This window comes from Carcharodon carcharias, chromosome 8 (assembly GCF_017639515.1).
Source record: "Carcharodon carcharias isolate sCarCar2 chromosome 8, sCarCar2.pri, whole genome shotgun sequence".
Classification (NCBI taxonomy): domain Eukaryota; kingdom Metazoa; phylum Chordata; class Chondrichthyes; order Lamniformes; family Lamnidae; genus Carcharodon; species Carcharodon carcharias.
In genome coordinates this window covers 106,311,468-106,330,686 of record NC_054474.1, presented here as the reverse complement: position 1 = coordinate 106,330,686, position 19,219 = coordinate 106,311,468, and the positions used below count along the sequence as shown (strand labels likewise).

At 51.7% G+C, this 19,219-nt stretch overlaps 1 protein-coding gene across 1 annotated transcript; it reads right to left on the bottom strand.

Annotated features, from left to right (window-relative positions):
- Window positions 1-9,618: 9,618 nt before the first annotated feature.
- LOC121281368 (polyadenylate-binding protein-interacting protein 2-like) lies at window positions 9,619-18,758 on the bottom strand. Its single transcript, XM_041194302.1, has 3 exons — window positions 18,597-18,758; window positions 10,702-10,881; window positions 9,619-9,853 (listed from the first exon to the last, which is right to left on the bottom strand). The coding sequence occupies exons 1-3, from the start codon at window positions 18,732-18,734 to the stop codon at window positions 9,797-9,799; spliced, it is 375 nt and encodes a 124-aa protein (XP_041050236.1). The 5' UTR covers window positions 18,735-18,758; the 3' UTR covers window positions 9,619-9,796.
- Window positions 18,759-19,219: the final 461 nt, after the last annotated feature.

Below are 19,219 nucleotides of genomic sequence, written 5' to 3'. Positions count from 1 at the left end.
CCTGCTGTTTGAGGACACCGACGCTGTGACCGGATGCTGACCCTGCTGTTTGCGGACAATGTCACTGACCCCGCCTTGACCAGTCGCCGTCGCTGACCCGGCCTTGACCGGGTGTCATCGCTGGCCCCGCCGAGTCCGGGCGCCGTCGCTGGCCCCTCCGAGTCCGGGTTCCGTCGCTGACCCTGTCCTCTCCAGATGCTGACTCTGACCCTGCCTTGTCCAGAAGCTGAGACTGACCCTGACCCTGCTATGTCCAGACGCTGGCATTAACCCTGCTGAGTCCAGACACTGACGCTGACCCTGCTTTGACCGGACACTAACACTGTCCCTACCATGTCCGAATGCCGTCGCTGACACTGCTTTCACCAGACGCTGACACTGACCCATTGACCGGAAGCTGACACTGACCCTGCTTTAACCGTCGCTGACCCTGCTGTTTGCGGACACTGACACTGACCTGCTTTGACTGGATGCGAACATTGCCCCTGCTGTGTCCTGACACTGGCCCTGCAGTTTGTGGACAGCTATGATGACCCTACCGTGCCCGGATGCTGACCCTGACACTGCCATGCCAGGACACTGACGCTGACCTTCCTGTGCCCGGACGCTGACGCTGTCCCTGCTGTTTCCGGACCATTACGCTGACCCTGCTGTGCCCAGACGCTGACACTGTCCCTGCTGGCACTGCCGAGTCCGGGTGCCGTTGCTGGTTCCTCTGTGTCTGGGTGCCGTCAATGGCCCTGCCGTGTCCGGACGTTGACACTGACCCTTCTTTGACCGGACGCTGAACCTGCTGTTTGCGGACACCGACACTGGGTCCTGAAACTGACCCTGCTCTTTGTGGACACCGACGCTGACCCTGCCTTGACCGGGTGCCGTCGCTGGCCCAGCCGTGTCCGGAGGCCTACACTGACCCTGCCGCATCCGGATGCTGTTACCGACCCTGCCCTGTCCAGATGCTGACACTGATCCTGTCCCTGCTGTGTCCAGGTGCTGGCACTAACCCTGCTGTGTCCAGACACTGACGTTGACCCTGCTTTGACCGGACCCTAACACTGTCCCTACCATGTCCAGATGCCGTCGGACACCGACCCTGCTGTTTGCGGACACTGACGCTAACCCTGCCTTGACCGGACGCCGTCACTGACCCTGCCATGTCTGGGTGCTGACCCTGCTGTTTGCAGACACCGATGCTGACCATGCCTTGACCGGACGCCGACGCTGACCCTGCCGTGTCGGGACATTGATACTGACCCTGCCACGTCCGGACGCAGACCCTGACCCTGCCGCATCCACAGGCCGACCCTGCCATGTCCGGACATTGACCCTGTCCCTGCCGCATCCGGACGCTGACCCTGACCTTGCCGCGTCCGGACGCCGACACTGACCCTGTCCGAACACTGTCACCGATCTTGCCCTATCCGGATGCTATCGCCGATTCTGCCCTATCCGAATGCTGACTCTGACCCTGCCTTGTCCAGACGCTGAGACTGATCCTGACCCTGCTGTGTCCAGACACTGACCCTGCTGTTTCCGGACACTGACGCTGACCCAGCTTTGACCAGACCCTAACACTGACCCTGTGTCCAGATGCCGTCGCTGACCCTGTCTTGACCAGATGCCGACGCTGACCCTTCTGTGTCTGCACGCTGACACTGACCCTGCTTTGACCGGACGCTGACCCTGCTGTTTGCAGACACTGACGCTGACCCTGCCTTGTCCGGATGCTGACCCTGCTGTGTCGGGACACTTACACTGACCCTGCCTTGATCAGATGCTGACACTGACCCTTTGACCGGACGCTGACACTGACCCTGCTGTGTCCTGACGCTGGCCCTGCTGTTCGCAGACACCGATGCTGACCCTGCCTTGATTGGACGCCGACGCTGACCCTGCCGTGTCTGGATGTTGATACTGACCCTGCTTTGACCAAACACTGACACTGACCATACATTGACCGGATGCTGACACTGACCCTGATTTGTCTGGACGCTGACCCTGCTGTTTGCGGTCACCGACGCTCTGACCGGATGCTGACCCTGCTGTTTGCGGAAAGTGTGGCTGACCCTGCCTTGACCAGGCGCTGTTGCTGACCCCGCCGAGTCCGGCCACCGTCGCTGGCCCTGCCGAGTCCGGACGCCATCGCTGACCCTGCCCTGTCCAGATGCTGACTCTGACCCTGCCTTGTCCAGACACTGACACTGATCCTGACCCTGCTGTGTCCAGGTGCTGGCACTAACCCTGCTGTGTCCAGACACTGACGTTGACCCTGCTTTGACCGGACCCTAACACTGTCCCTACCATGTCCGGATGCCGTCGCTGACCCTGCTTTGACCGGACGCTGACACTGACCCTGCTTTGACCGGACACCGACCCTGCTGTTTGCGGACACTGACGCTAACCCTGCCTTGACCGGACGCCGTCACTGACCCTGCCATGTTTGGGTGCTGACCCTGCTGTTTGCAGACACCGATGCTGACCATGCCTTGACCGGACGCCGACGCTGACCCTGCCATGTTGGGACATTGATACTGACCCTGCCACGTCCGGACGCAGACCCTGACCCTGCCCTGTCCGTTCGCTGTCGCCGACCCTGCCCTATCCGGACGCTGACCCTGTCCCTGCCATGTCCGGACGTTGACCCTGTCCCTGCCGCGTCCGGACGCCGACCCTGACCTTGCTGCGTCCGGACGCCGACACTGACCCTGCCACGTCCGGACGCCGACACTGACCCTGTCCGAACACTGTCACTGATCTTGCCCTATCCGGATGCTATCGCCGATTCTGCCCTATCCGAATGCTGACTCTGACCCTGCCTTGTCCAGACGCTGAGACTGATCCTGACCCTGCTGTGTCCAGACACTGACACTGTCCCTGCTGGCACTGCCGAGTCCGGGTGCCGTTGCTGGTTCCTCTGTGTCTGGGCGCCGTCAATGGCCCTGCCGTGTCCGGACGTTGACACTGACCCTGCTTTGACCGGACGCTGAACCTGCTGTTTGCGGACACCGACACTGGGTCCTGAAACTGACCCTGCTCTTTGTGGACACCAACGCTGACCCTGCCTTGACCAGGCGCCGTCGCTGGCCCAGCCGTGTCCGGAGGCCTACACTGACCCTGCCGCATCCGGATGCTGTCACCGACCCTGCCCTGTCCAGATCCTGACTCTGACCCTGCCTTGTCCAGATGCTGACACTGATCCTGTCCCTGCTGTGTCCAGGTGCTGGCACTAACCCTGCTGTGTCCAGACACTGACGTTGATCCTGCTTTGACCGGACCCTAACACTGTCCCTACCATGTCCGGATGCCGCGCTGACCCTGCTTTAACCGGACACCGACCCTGCTGTTTGCGGACACTGACGCTAACCCTGCCTTGACCGGACGCCGTCACTGACCCTGCCATGTCTGGGTGCTGACCCTGCTGTTTGCAGACACCGATGCTGACCATGCCTTGACCGGACGCCGACGCTGACCCTGCCGTGTCGGGACATTGATACTGACCCTGCCACATCTGGACGCAGACCCTGACCCTGCCGCATCCAGAGGCTGACCCTGCCCTGTTCGTTCGCTGTCGCCGACCCTGCCCTGTCCGGACGCTGACACTGTCCCTGCCATGTCCGGACATTGACCCTGTCCCTGCCGCATCCGGACGCCGACCCTGACCTTGCCGCGTCCGGACACCGACACCGACCCTGTCCGAACACTGTCACTGATCTTGCCCTATCCGGATGCTATCGCCGATTCTGCCCTATCCGAATGCTGACTCTGACCCTGCCTTTTCCAGACGCTGAGACTGATCCTGACCCTGCTGTGTCCAGACACTGACCCTGCTGTTTCCGGACACTGACGCTGACCCAGCTTTGACCGGACCCTAACACTGACCCTGTGTCCAGATGCCGTCGCTGACCCTGTCTTGACCAGATGCCGACGCTGACCCTTCTGTGTCTGCACGCTGACACTGACCCTGCTTTGACCGGACGCTGACCCTGCTGTTTGCAGACACTGACGCTGACCCTGCCTTGTCCGGATGCTGACCCTGCTGTGTCGGGACACTTACACTGACCCTGCCTTGACCAGATGCTGACACTGACCCTTTGACCGGACGCTGACACTGACCCTGCTGTGTCCTGACGCTGGCCCTGCTGTTCGCAGACACCGATGCTGACCCTGCCTTGACTGGACGCCGACGCTGACCCTGCCGTGTCTGGATGTTGATACTGACCCTGCTTTGACCAAACACTGACACTGACCATACATTGACCGGATGCTGACACTGACCCTGATTTGTCTGGACGCTGACCCTGCTGTTTGCGGTCACCGACGCTCTGGCCGGATGCTGACCCTGCTGTTTGCGGAAAGTGTGGCTGACCCTGCCTTGACCGGGCGCTGTTGCTGACCCCGCCGAGTCCGGCCACCGTCGCTGGCCCTGCCGAGTCCGGACGCCATCGCTGACCCTGCCCTGTCCAGATGCTGACTCTGACCCTGCCTTGTCCAGACACTGACACTGATCCTGACCCTGCTGTGTCCAGGTGCTGGCACTAACCCTGCTGTGTCCAGACACTGACGTTGACCCTGCTTTGACCGGACCCTAACACTGTCCCTACCATGTCCGGATGCCGTCGCTGATCCTGCTTTGACCGGACGCTGACACTGACCCTGCTTTGACCGGACACCGACCCTGCTGTTTGCAGACACTGACGCTAACCCTGCCTTGACCGGACGCCGTCACTGACCCTGCCATGTTTGGGTGCTGACCCTGCTGTTTGCAGACACCGATGCTGACCATGCCTTGACCGGACGCCGACGCTGACCCTGCCGTGTCGGGACATTAATACTGACCCTGCCACATCCGGACGCAGACCCTGACCCTGCCCTGTCCGTTCGCTGTCGCCGACCCTGCCCTATCCGGACGCTGACCCTGTCCCTGCCATGTTCGGACGTTGACCCTGTCCCTGCCGCGTCCGGACGCCGACCCTGACCTTGCTGCGTCCGGACGCCGACACTGACCCTGCCACGTCCGGACGCCGACACTGACCCTGTCCGAACACTGTCACCGATCTTGCCCTATCCGGATGCTATCGCCGATTCTGCCCTATCCGAATGCTGACTCTGACCCTGCTTTGTCCAGACGCTGAGACTGATCCTGACCCTGCTGTGTCCAGACACTGACACTGTCCCTGCTGGCACTGCCGAGTCCGGGTGCCGTTGCTGGTTCCTCTGTGTCTGGGCGCCGTCAATGGCCCTGCCGTGTCCGGACGTTGACACTGACCCTGCTTTGACCGGACGCTGAACCTGCTGTTTGCAGACACCGACGCTGACCCTGCCTTGACCGGGCGCCGTCGCTGGCCCAGCCGTGTCCGGAGGCCTACACTGACCCTGCCGCATCCGGATGCTGTCACCGACCCTGCCCTGTCCAGATGCTGACTCTGACCCTGCCTTGTCCAGATGCTGACACTGATCTTGTCCCTGCTGTGTCCAGGTGCTGGCACTAACCCTGCTGTGTCCAGACACTGACGTTGACCCTGCTTTGACCGGACCCTAACACTGTCCCTACCATGTCCGGATGCCGTCGCTGACCCTTTGACCGGACACCGACCCTGCTGTTTGCGGACACTGACGCTAACCCTGCCTTGACCGGACGCCGTCACTGACCCTGCCATGTCTGGGTGCTGACCCTGCTGTTTGCAGACACCGATGCTGACCATGCCTTGACCGGACGCCGACGCTGACCCTGCCATGTCGGGACATTGATACTGACCCTGCCACGTCCGGACGCAGACCCTGACCCTGCCGCATCCAGAGGCCGACCCTGCCCTGTCCGTTCGCTGTCGCCGACCCTGCCCTGTCCGGACGCTGACCCTGTCCCTGCCATGTCCGGACGTTGACCCTGTCCCTGCCGCGTCCGGACGCCGACCCTGACCTTGCCGCGTCCGGACGCCGACACTGACCCTGCCACGTCCGGACGCCGACACTGACCCTGTCCGAACACTGTCACCGATCTTGCCCTATCCGGATGCTATCGCCGATTCTGCCCTATCCGAATGCTGACTCTGACCCTGCCTTGTCCAGACGCTGAGACTGATCCTGACCCTGCTGTGTCCAGACACTGACCCTGCTGTTTCCGGACACTGACGCTGACCCAGCTTTGACCGGACCCTAACACTGACCCTGTGTCCAGATGCCGTCACTGACCCTGTCTTGACCGGATGCCGACGCTGACCCTTCTGTGTCTGCACGCTGACACTGACCCTGCTTTGACCGGACGCTGACACGTCTGTTTGCGGACACCGACGCTGACCCCACCTTGACCAGGCGCCGTCGCTGGCCCTGTGTCCGGGTGCCGTCGCTGACCCCGCCGTGTCCGGACGCCGACAGTGATGAACTGGACACTATTGGTTCAGGATATTGGTCAAGGTAGACTGACTTTCTTTTAAGTTAGAAGAGATCAGTGAATACGCTTTCTGACATTGAACAGACTCAAGGCTGCCAAAGTACAAAAATTGCACGCACATCTTTCATTTCAGGTTTATTTATTTTTTTTAAATATTTTTGGAAAAATATATTTTTTACATTTTTTGTCAACTTAAACACTCTTCACATTCAACACATTTGGCAGCGAATCTGCCAAGTTAAGAAACTGAAGATGCCCAAAGATCCCATTTTGCATCATTTTGGAATTGTTTAGGTTACTGTCCGTCGCTGTGCTCAACTTCATAATCATAATATCACCCTAGTGTTTATTCTTACTGTACCATGTGAGGAGGAGAGACATCATTTGAACCAGGATAGCTCACCCCTGCACAACATTGCAGATCTAAGGTCACCTCATTACTCGGACAGCCCAGCTTTGCACCGTCACATCAGCGGACAAAGCTTACGCTGGGGTGGGGTGCCGATGATCACAACTCACTGACCCTCCATACATACTGTCTCCACTCAGAATTGCAAGCCTTAACACTGCCAACCCTAGTGTGTGTACTCAGTCTATCAAAGATCTCACTGTTCCACTCCATCCAAAACAGTGGAGCAAATCTTAGGAAGCAATGGAAAATTAACACAATGCACTTCATCACCATGGACATCCAAACTTATTTCACATTTCAACACTGTATTCAAATGTACCTATTGTTGGGAAAACATCCCATTCTCTCTGCGCCCCGACCTGAACCGGTAACGACTCCCGCTCTCTCCGCACCCCGATCTTAACCAGCACCGACATCACGCTCTCTCCGCACCGACATCCCATTACCCGATCTGAACCGGCACCGACATCCCACTCTCTCTGCACCCCGATCTTAACCAGCACCAACATCCCGCTCTCTCCGCATCCCAATCTGAACCGGCACCGACATCCCGCTCTCCCTGCACCCGATCTGAACCGGCACCGACATCCCGCTCTCTCCGCACCCCGATCTTAACCAGCACCAAAATCCCGCTCTCTCCGCACCCCAATCTGAACCGGTACCGACATCCCGCTCTCTCCGCTCCCCGATCTGCACCGACATCCTGCTCTCTCTGCACCCCAACCTGAACCGGCACCGACATCCCACTCTCTCTGTGCCCCGATCTTAACCGGCACCTATGTCCCACTCTCTCCGCACCCCAATCTGAACTGGCACCAACATCCCGCTCTCTCTGCGCCCTGACCTGAACCGGCACCAACATCCCACTCTCTCCGCTCCCCGATCTGCACCGACATCCCGCTCTCTCCGCACCCCAGTCTGAACCAGCACCGAAATCCCGCTCTCTCCGCACCCCAATCTGAACCGGCACCGACATCCCGCTCTCTCCACACCCCAATCTTAACCGGCACCTACGTCCCGCTCTCTCCGCACCCCAATCTGAACCGGCACCGACATTCCACTCTCTCCGCGCCCCGATCTTAACCGGTACCAACATCCTAAACTGAGACACACTGTCAACCTACACCATGTGACAGGGAGTGTGAGACTGTCACCCAACACAATGTGACAGGAGCTGGAAGACACTGTAACCCTACGATGTGCGACAGGGAGTGAAGAACAGTATCACCCTACACCATGCGACAGGCAGTGAGAGACATTGTTACCCAACATGTGGCAGGGGCTGGGAGACTATCACCCTACACCGTGTGACAGCGAGTGAGACACTGTCGCCCTATGCCATGTGACGTTTGTGAGGAACTGTCACCCTACACTGTGTGACAGGGTGAGACACTGTCAACCACACAGTGTGAGAAGAGTTACCCTACACTGTCTGAAAGGGAGTGAGAGACAGTGCCACCCTACACCATGTGACATGGACTGGGAGATAGTGTCACCTTACACAGCGACAGGGAGTAAGAGGCAGTGTCACCCTACACTATGTGACAGTGAGTGAAACAGTGTCACTCCATGCTGTGTATCAGTGAGTGAGAGACACGGCCACCCTACATCGTGAGATGAACTGGAGACACCATTGCCCAATATTGTGCCAGCAAGTGTGAGAGTGTCACCTTACCGTGACAGGGAGTGTGGACAGTGTCACCTTACACCATGTGACAGGCAGTGTGAAACAGTGTCACTCTATACTGAGACAGGGAGTGTGAGCAAGTGTCACCCTATACTGTATGACACTGAGTGTCACTCTATACTGAGTGAGAGAGACATTGTCACTGTACACTGAAAGTCATTGTCACACTATACCTTGTGACAGTGAGACATACTACGCCCTATATCATGTGATAGTGTGACTCTACACTGTGTGATAGTGAGTGTGAAGCACTGTCACCCTACACTGAGAGACAGAGTGTGAAGCACTGTCACCCTACACTGTGACAGTGAGTGTGAAGCACTGTCACCCTACATTATGTAACATTTCTATAAGACTGATTTCAATTCATTGGGTCAATGGAATTCGCTGATCAATCGAAAAGATGTCTTGAATTGTTTTGGCCTCAGTGTGTCAATTATTGCCAACAGCAAAGTCAATGAGGCAAGGTCATTGTTCAAATTTAATTTCAATGCCGAGAGACAACTTCTCCAACTTGACAGAGTGGGGAAAAATTCTGAACTTGTAGAAGTCGTGAAAATCACGTAAACAGGTAAATGATCACCAGTACTTTATTAGCCTTTGATGTGAGCACTAGCACCTCCTCCCAATAAGTGGGAAGGTGTGTTAATGAAACAGCTCAATAAGTCTAGATGTTAGAACCCTGTTGATACATCAGCTGGTGAACTGTGTCAGAGCCTCAGTGTATAGATCACACCCACTGCCGGTCACTTACACTATGTTCCCACACTACTCCAGTCCCAAGCTAACTGTACACACAAGTGCTCACACTGCGGATTGGTGCTCCGAGATTCCCTGGAACTATCTTCATGAACAGTCTGAGCAGCCCCTGGAGGACACTAAGGATAACAAGACAGAGGTTGAAACAAGTTGCAAGAACAACTCCAGGCATTGGGCTTGAGAACAAGGGAGTGGAGACAGAGCCAACGAGCTCAGGTGCCCACTCAGCCACTGGCAAGCATCCATTACCAGCAGTTATTTGGCAGTCGGTTAGGTAGCATTAGAGCATGTTGCCCGATCCTGGCTGCTCCTCCCCCTCTGTGGCACTTCAAAGGTTCCTTTCTCTTTCAGTCAACGACTAGAAGCAAGTTATTGAATAATAACAGTCTCGGTACATTTATTTAGCATGCAACACTAAGTGAAAACTTTGGCAATGCACGAATGTAACACAGTGATAGAGAAGGGAGCTTCTACAACTGTTTCCTCTAATACTGGCTTCACAGTGTGGAGATTGTGCTACATCCACCAACACAGGCCTTCCGAATCAGCTTCAGTACTTCATCCCAGGAACAAACTCCTTTGCGTTGGGGTTCAAATTGCTCTTACTCTAGGAAAGAAATCACAAGTCAATCTCTTTCACTCAGGGAAAATGTTGCAAAACCCAATCAACTAGTGGGGCTTGTTTTCAACATCCTTGGAACAGGAGCCAGCCATTCAGGTACACCATTTGATAAGACCACACATGATCCCTTTTTAAACTCAAGTTACTCATCTTTGTTCCATATCACTCAGTGCGCTTACCTAAGAAAAACATTCTCACCTTCTGAATGCTAACAGTTATATTCTCAATTCAAGCCATTGCAGGCACAGTGCCCAATATATTGATAGGAAACTGCTTTTCTAACAGAGCCCAGAGACTGTTGGTACAGGGCTTGGGATTGGATCTGGCTGGGGAGGGCAGGTTGGGAAATCCGGAGGCAGGGGGGATCCAATCCGGCGGGGGGGGAAAGAGAGGGTGATGAGGGGGACAATGGGACAGGGGATGCTGTCGCTCTTCTCTCTCTGTGCCCCTGAATCCTTCAAATGTATCTGCACTCACATGCCTTGCAGCTGCATACCCCAAACAATGGCTGTACCCACCCTGAAACCATGCTTGCCACATTGCCCCTCTACTGTCCCATGCCCCTTATGCGCACTCACCTACAACTGCCTGCACCCGCACTCCCAGAGCCAGCTATGCAGCCCTGCCCCTGCCCTTGCGTCCTGCATGCTCTCTGCCTGCGCTCTGCATCTATGCCTCACCACCTCACCCAAGCTGTGCCTCTCACATATGGCCTGTTCTTGCACATGTTCTTTATATGCTCACCCACTCATGGCCTGTGCGCTCACCTTATACAGGCACCCTCACACTTGTCCTGTACCTTAGCTGACACCTGGAAGTGAGGTTCTCCTTACCACTAAGTCCTCCACCGATCCATTGCTGCTGATGACAAGTCCGTTGAGTTGCTCCTGGATTTGTCCAATGGTCTGGGGCAGATCCCGTGCTGGAATAAACCATTCATGTTCCTCTTCCTCCTCCAGCATCTCCTGGAAGCAGCGCTCGATGAATTCTTCCTCCCATAGCTCCTCTACAATCTAGATGGGCCAAAGAAAAAGGCTCTTCACTGGTTGGTGCAAAATGTCATTTGCTCTGAGCCAAAGCCATGATTCATACTGCAGCCCTAACCTTTGAGCAGGGACAATTGAGCTTTTGTTTGAGAAGTGAGTGCTGGTTAGATTACAAGAACAAAGTGGTAGGTCCCTGCTGATCCACTAAACTCAAGGTGGAAAAGACAAGTGGAACGTGCTGATTTCTGTTCTGGCAATGCCTCCATTTTAAAACTTTCATCCTTCTTTACAAATCCCTCCATGACCCTTGCACTTCCCTATCTGTGTATCCTCTTCCAGCCCTAGAACTCAGATCTTTTCACAGAGTCTTTATAGTGCAGAAGGAGGCCATTCAGCCCATCAAGTCGGGCTGGTTCCCTTTAAGAGCATTCTACCTAGTCCCACTCCCCTGCCTTATCCCTGTAACCTTGCACATTCTCTCTTTTCAGGTAACAATCCAATTCCCTTCTGAAATCCTCGATCGAACCTGCCTCCACCACCCTCTCAGGAAGTTTGTTCCAGACTCCAACCACTCTCTGGGTGAAAAAAATTTTTCCTTGCATCACCTTTATTCCTTTTGCTAATTATTTGGAATCTGTGCCTCTAGATCTTGATGTCCTCTTGAGTGGGAACAGTTTCTCACTATTTACCCTGTCCATACCCCTCAGGATCTCGAATACCTCTATCAAGTCTCCTCTCAGCCTTCTTTTCTCCAAGGAAAACTGTCACAACCTCTCCAATCTATCCTCATAGCTACAGTTCTTCACCCGGGAATCATTCTTGCAAATCTCCTCGGTACTGTCTGCATTGCCTTCACATCCTTCCTCCAGTATGGCAGCCAGAACTAGACGCAGTACTCCAGGTGAGGCCTAATTAGTGTCTTACATAAGTTCAACATGACCTCCTTACTTTCTTGTATTCAATGTCCTAACTAATAAAGCCTAGGATTCTACATTTTTGGCCTCTTGCACTCCCTCGGTTTTAATTGTTCCACCATTTGCAGCTGTACCTTCAGCTGCCTTGGCCTTAAGCTCTGGAATTCCCTCCCCAAGCCCCTCTGCCCTTCTCTCTTTTTTATAAGATGCATCATAAAGCCTCTTTGGCCAAGCTTTTCACCATCGATCCTCACACTGAGTGTCAAATTTTGTCTGCATTTTATTTGCTCCTGCAAAAAGCGCTAGAGGCGCTTTATAGATGCATTGTTAAACTATTGTTTTATATTCAGGGACTTTGATCCAGAGAAGACAACTGGAGTTCAGCTGTGTGCTTCCCGTTGCAGGAAGGGAAGACTCACTAGAATGACAAGTTAGTGTTATAACCAAGGGTTAAAAAATTTAGACCTGTTTTGAAGCCTTTCCAAATTTAGAAGTTTTAGAGGTTAAAGGCTGAAGACTGAGAAGCATCACTAGATGAATGAAGGAAGAAGGGTTATTAGAACAGGGAAAAATTCACCACAAAAGACTAGAGAGGACAAGGCTATGACCATTTAATGCAGAAATGAGCAAATGAAGGGAGTCTCCTAATCAATTATTTTATGTAAACTATACACCTTCACTCAGTGGAAATTCTGCTAATTTAGAACACCCGAGTCAAATCCTATCTGCAATTTGAATCTGGGACTATATATAAATGAAAAATTGCACTTCATTATCAAACTAATGAGCAATATTTCTCCAGTACAAGAAAAGATATAAGAACTAGGAGCAGGAGTTGGCCATTCAGCCCCTCCAGTCGGCTCTTCCATTGATAAGATTATGGTTGATCTGATTGTGGACTCAACATTCCTGTCTACCCCCAGTACCTATTGACTCACCTGTCAGTCAAGAATCTAACTACACCTGCCTTAAAAATACTCAAAGACCCTGCCTCCACAGCTCACTGGGGTAGAGAATTGCAAAGGCTAACGATGCTCTAAGAAAAAACGTTGTTCTCATCGCTGCCTCAAATGGGAGGCGCCTTATTTTTAAACTGTTTCCTCTAGTTCTAGTCTCTCCTACAAGGGGAAACATTCTTAAAGCATCCACTCTGTCAAGTCCTTCAGGATCTAATGTGTTTCAATAAGATCATCTCTCATTCTTCAAAACTCCAATAGTTACAGGCCCAGACTGTCCAACCTTTCCTTGTATGATAACCCCTTCATCCCAGGAATCAAGCAAGTGAACGTTCTCTGCAATGATTCTATTGCAAATATATCCTTCCTTAAATAAGGTGATCAAAAACATGGAGTCCTAATAACAAGATTATCCATTTGGCACTCAGTTGGGTTCACTGGATAGTGCACTCACTTCAGTCACAAGGTCATGATTTCAAACTCAAGTTCAGACTTGAGTCCGTAATCTAGACTGGCACTGCGTGGGCAGCCCTGAGGGAGTAGCGTGCTGCACCTTCAGCAGGGCAACCTTGAGGGAGTGCCACCCGGCCCCACCTTGGCCCCATGCGTATGTTCGCTCGCGCCCCCTCGCCCCCGTCCCCACCCTCCCAAGATCCTGTACATGTGCCCTCCCTGGCCCACGCTACCAATTCCCTCCAAGACCCTACCTTGCACTCGCTCCTCCCCCACTTGCCCTGCACCCCTCTTGCTTGCCCATGCTCAGTACTCTCCTCGCCAACCCCACCTCACCCACCCAACACCCCTACCCCGCCTCCCACTTGCACTCCGGCGTTAACCCTCCCCAGCGCTATCCCTCGCTTGTCTGTGTTCACTACTCCTCCTCGTTTGCACGTGCATGCTACACCCCCCCTCGCTCGTGCTACCCACCCCTGTCCACACATGCTCATCCCCGTCCCTACCCTGCCCACCCTACCACTCCACTGGATGCCTGTCCATGCATGCTGCGCTACCACCCCACAACCTCCCCGCTGCACGGGCACATGCTAACCCCCTGTGCTGCACACTATCCCCTCCCACTCGCGATGTGCTCTACCTCTGCCCCCCCCACCCCCCCAACAAACCCCGGCTCGCCCGGCTATGCACTAGGCCCCTCCCCCACATTTGCCACGCCCACCCAACCCTACCCCCACCCAGACGACACATTTCACCACCACCTTCTCAAGGGCAATTAGAGATGGGCAATAAATGCTGGTCTAAGCAGTGATGCCCACATCCCATGAACAAATAAATAACTTATCACGACATTATGTGGCTTCACTTAGGTCCAAAACTAGAATAAACTTAAATAAAGCCAATTACATAGTTATGAGGGGTAAGTAGGTTGAAGTAGACTGGGAAATTAGATTGTTTATTTATTGTCATAGCTTTCAATGACAAAAGAAATATTTCATAAATCTCAACAAATATGCATTCCATTTAAAAATAAAAACACCATGAGATAAGTGACCCATCTGTGGCTAACTTAATGCATTACTGGATAAAAAGGAGAGGCTTATAATATTGCCAAGGAAAGCAGTGAGCCTGATGTATAATAAAAACAGAAAGTGCTGGAAAAACTCAAGCCAGTCTAGCAGCGCCTGTGGAGAGATAAACAGAATTAATGTTTTAAGTAGAATAGGACTCTTCTTTGGAACTGATACTGCTGCAATAAGCTACTGGGAAGTAAACACCAGCACAGAGAAAGGGTTCCATAATGACAGATGAAACTCTGAAGGCGTTAGCGGTGCAGGCGGTCAGGATGACAGATGTCATGGTTCTGTGGGCGGGGTGGGGGGGCACAGGGGGTTCTCAAGAATCACCCTTAGAAGATTCAGGGCAGATGGCCTGGGCAGCAATGTCACGAGAAGTAGGTGGTCAATGTCAGTGAATGGATCTTGACTTGACTCACAATGCCACCATCCTCTCATGCTGCTCAATGCAACACAACCCCATCATTCACTCAGCACCAGTCTCTGACACTTCTAACAATCCCAGATGATGCTGCTACTGAACAATCCAGATCCCAGGGCAGAACCCAGCTTGTTAAATCCTAAGTTTTATTTTTTGTTTAGAAAAATGGAGGGCAGCTACTGAACAGAGTCACAGGAGTCAGCTGGTAAGCTTTTAACAAAAGAATAAAACATTTATTAAAACAAAAGATACTCCTTCACCCACAACTAGACCTTTCCAGATAGATACAGATAGGCAATCTGTGGTCAGGCACACCACACAAACTATGCGACAAATGCCAACCCAAACAGCTGCTACGGTTCTCTCCTCAACTCTCCCCAGACGCTTGATACACTGTGAGCCAATTGGTCTCACGGAACTCGGTTTTTCACAAGAGGGTTTCCAATCTCTACAGTCCAAGAACTCACTTTGGAATCTTCTCCCAAACCACACTTTCTCTCAGCCGCCTTCCACAAAGGTCCACCTTCAGGATTTTGATCTCTCCTTCCAATGTTCCTCTCCCCGGATCACCATGTGTATTCAAGCTTTGCCTTCCATGCACTCTCAGATACTCAGCCGTGCCAACAGAACACACTGCTTTACATGCCCATAGTAAGGAGTCACCAATGTTTGGCTATCTTCTTGGATCATCCAGCTTCTCACAAGCCTATTTTGCTTTAAGTCTGCTTTTGTGCAGTTTTCTCCCTTTAAGTTTGGAGTCTTCCTCTCTGCTCTTTTCTTTCACTGCCGCTGAACAGGATCTTGTTCAGATTCCTGTTCTTCTCCCTTGACATCACACTCTACTTGCAACCTTTCTCCTGTTCCACTCCCTGATTTTGGGACTTTGTTTCTTGTTGGAAATCTGCGTTCTCTGTAGTTCCCTCCACTGTGTCCAGCCTCTCCTGGCACCTGCTTCCAACTGAACTAAAAAACTGCTGTTCTGTTTCCCCCTGTGGCTGTGGGCCTCCTGTTGCTGGGCAAAAGCCAAGTTTTTCTATATTGTGTTTGTTTCAACTTCCCTTCAAGTGTCGTAAAACCTCATTAAAATGCAGGCATCTTTTAAAGTGAAACCAAAACTCAAGTTCCCCCCTTTCTTAACACACCAATACAGAAACACAAATTAAACTTAAAGCTAAAATGCATTCCTAACACCACAAATACAAATATAACTTAAATTATTTCTAATACCAAACACACTCAAGACTCATTCAGATGCTCCACCTCACCCACCTACCAATTCTGCCAACCTCACATCCACTTCTCACTGCCTCAACATGTCTCCAACTATTGAGCTAATGCAGGCAATAAACAGAGTGCTACAAAACAAGTGAAACATCCGCCCTTCTCTCTTGCAGCACACTATAGAATAGAGCAGAGCAGGTCAAGTGAAGGACATCTCCTAAGCTGTACAAGGAAGTGGCTGGCTGCACCTGTCACTGAGAACAATGACGATGATGGTATCTTTCGGCCTTATGCTCCTTCTCAACTACAAGAACACTCTCATCCTACCAACTGACATGATCAGCAAATGAGGGGTAAGTCCACAAAAGGATTTGAAAACAAGGATGAGAATTTTAAACCAAGGTTTTGCTGGACCAGGAGCCAAGGTAGGGGTGATAAGTGAACAGGACTTGGTATAAGTCAAAATACACAGTTTCAGATGTATTTAAATCTGTAAAATCAGTTGAAAACTGAAGGATGGCCAGGAGAGTATTGGAATAATTGAGTCAAGAGGTAACAACATGGCTGGCATTTCAGCAGCAGAAATGGGAGAGGGTGGAGTTTGGTGATGCTGCAGAGGTGGAGTTGGGTCATGGGGGGAGGGGGGAGGGTGAGGTGGTGGTCACGGTCATGGTGATGGAGAGGAGACAGGGTTGGAAAGTCAGCTTTGTTTATTCTTTTATGGGACGGGAGGTCACTGCCAAGGCCCATCCATAATGACGCTCGAGAAGGTGGCGGTGAGCTGCCTTCTTGAACCGCTGCAGTCCATGTGGTGTAGGTACACCCTCAGTGCTGCTAGGAAGGGATTTCCAGGATTTTGATCCAGCGACAGTGAAGGAACGGCGATATATTTCCAAGTCAGGATGGTGAGTGGCTTGGAGGGGAACTTCCAGGTGGTGGTGTTCCCATCTATCTGCTGCCCTTGTCCTTCAAGATGGTAGTGACTGTGGGTTTGGAAGGTGCTGTCGAAAGAACCTTGGTGAATTCCCGCAATGCATTTTGTAGATGGTACACACTGCTGCTACTGTGCGTCGGTGGTGGAGGGAGTGAACGTTTGTGGATGGGGTGCCAATTAAGTAGGTTGCTTTGTTTTGCATGGTGTGGAACTTCTCAGTTGGGGCTGCACTCATCCAGGCAAGTGGAGAGTATTCCATCACACTCCTGACTTGTGCTTTGTAGATGGTGGACAAGTTGTGGGGAGTCAGGAAGTGAGTTATTCTCCGCAGAATCCCCAGCCTCAGACCTGCTCTTGTAGCCACAGTATTTATATGGCTAGTCCAGTTCAGTTTCTGATCAATGGTAACTCCCAGTATGTTGATAGTAGGGGATTCAGTGATGGTAATGCCATTGGATGTCATGGGGAGATGGTTAGATTCTCTCTTGTTGGAGATGGTCATTACCTGGCACTTGTGTGGTGCAAATGTTACTTGTTACTTGTTAGCCCAAGCCTGGATATTGTCCAGGTCTTGCTGCATTTGGACATGGACTGCTTCAGTATCTGAGGTGTCGTGAATGGTGAACATTGCGCAATCATCAGTGAACATCCCCCCTTCTGACCTTATGATGGAGGGAAGGTCACTGATGAGTCCCTGGATAGGGATGGGGCAAGGGGCGTGAAGTGACCCCTGGATTAGGATGGGATGGTGTGATGGGAGAAGTGACCCCTGGATACATCACAATACTGAGGAGCTCTTGCATGATATCCTAGGTCTGTGATTAGCCTCCAAAAATCAAACACCATCCTTTGTGCTAGGAATGATCAGGGTAGAGTTTTCCCCCTCATTCCCATCAACTTCAATTATTGGTGAGAGGAAGCCTGTAGATAGTAAATAGGAGGGGGCCAAGTATAGATCCCTGGGGGACTCCACAGGTAACTCTTTCGAGTACAAACCCGTTTCCATCTGTTTCAGATGAAGTTACATTATTTCATAGTTTGCCATTCTGAGATTTGAACTCTTGATCTTGGGGTTACAAACCCAGTACTGTAACCACTTGGCTATTTAGGCCAAGCACCACAGGTAATTGTGCGGGATGTGGAAGAGAAGCCATTGCATGAGATTATCTGGCTACAATTGGATAGATAAGAATGGAAGCAAGTGAGAGAAGTCACACCCAGCTGGACAACATTAGATTGGTGTGGCCAATCATGTGAAAGACTGCAGACAGGTAAGAAGGAATGTAACAAGTGCAGGAAATCAGTCCTCAGGTTTGCATTAATGCTTATGTTCAGACAAAAGATACACCAAACGATTATTGAACAGAACTGAGAGAATAATTAACTCAGTGGGCATTCCAGATGAAAATATTGTAAAATCCTGGTCTTCCATAGGTACATACCCTGTGTATTTAAGGCATTTTAAAGTTGGTTGATTCGTTGAGTTATTTTAACATTTACCAATCTGGGTGAGAGTATAAATTTCCACACAGTGGTAGGAATAAAGTGAGAAACCCATGTCAAATCTAACACACAATCAGGATTAATTGCTAGAGCTGGGTTATGTTTCTTAGGTAAAACATAAAATAAGAAAGTGAAAGTGAAAATAAGAAAGTAAATAAGAGGCCTAGTCTGTTTATGCAAAGGTCAAGACAAGAAAACAATATGAGAAACTCTGAACTTTATCAAAGGAATAAAAGTTTATAAAAGTGCCGTTTCAGTGCTCACCTGCCTATTGAATTCCTCTTCATTTTCCATCCACATGTACTCCGCAAAAGGATTATCTTCATCGTGTGAGTGTCCATTTAGAACAACTTCATCACTGTTGATGCTTGGAGTATTATTACTCTGACTTGGATCTTTCATTTCGGCAACCTATTCAAATAGCAAAATTACACAGAAAACTTAGAGCAATCGCATACATCAACTGCTCCTTAAAGTAGAAAATAAATGCTGCAAAATCAGACCAGTTTCTGTGACACTGACTCCATCAAACTCATTCCTTTTTCAGGCTGTGTAATGGGCAGATGTTGCTTGCAGTTTCAGGCTACCTCAACAGGTTAAAGCAGCCTCTATACAACTCAAACAGCATTTTGAGTTAACAGTTAGTTATGACAAAAGGCCAATCCCCAGAAGACAGCATGATAACTCAATAGGTAAGCTGATTGCAGTTACAGGAGGCAACTGAGGGTGGCAGCAAAGAGCCAATTAAGCATTTCAAAATTATTTCTATGTTACATAAAGAGAGACTGGTGTGAAGGGAGAAGTGACTGCCTGGATAGGGATGGCATCGAAGGAGAGAAATGACTCCGGGATAAGGATGGGATGATGTGAGGGCAGACCGAGAGTCC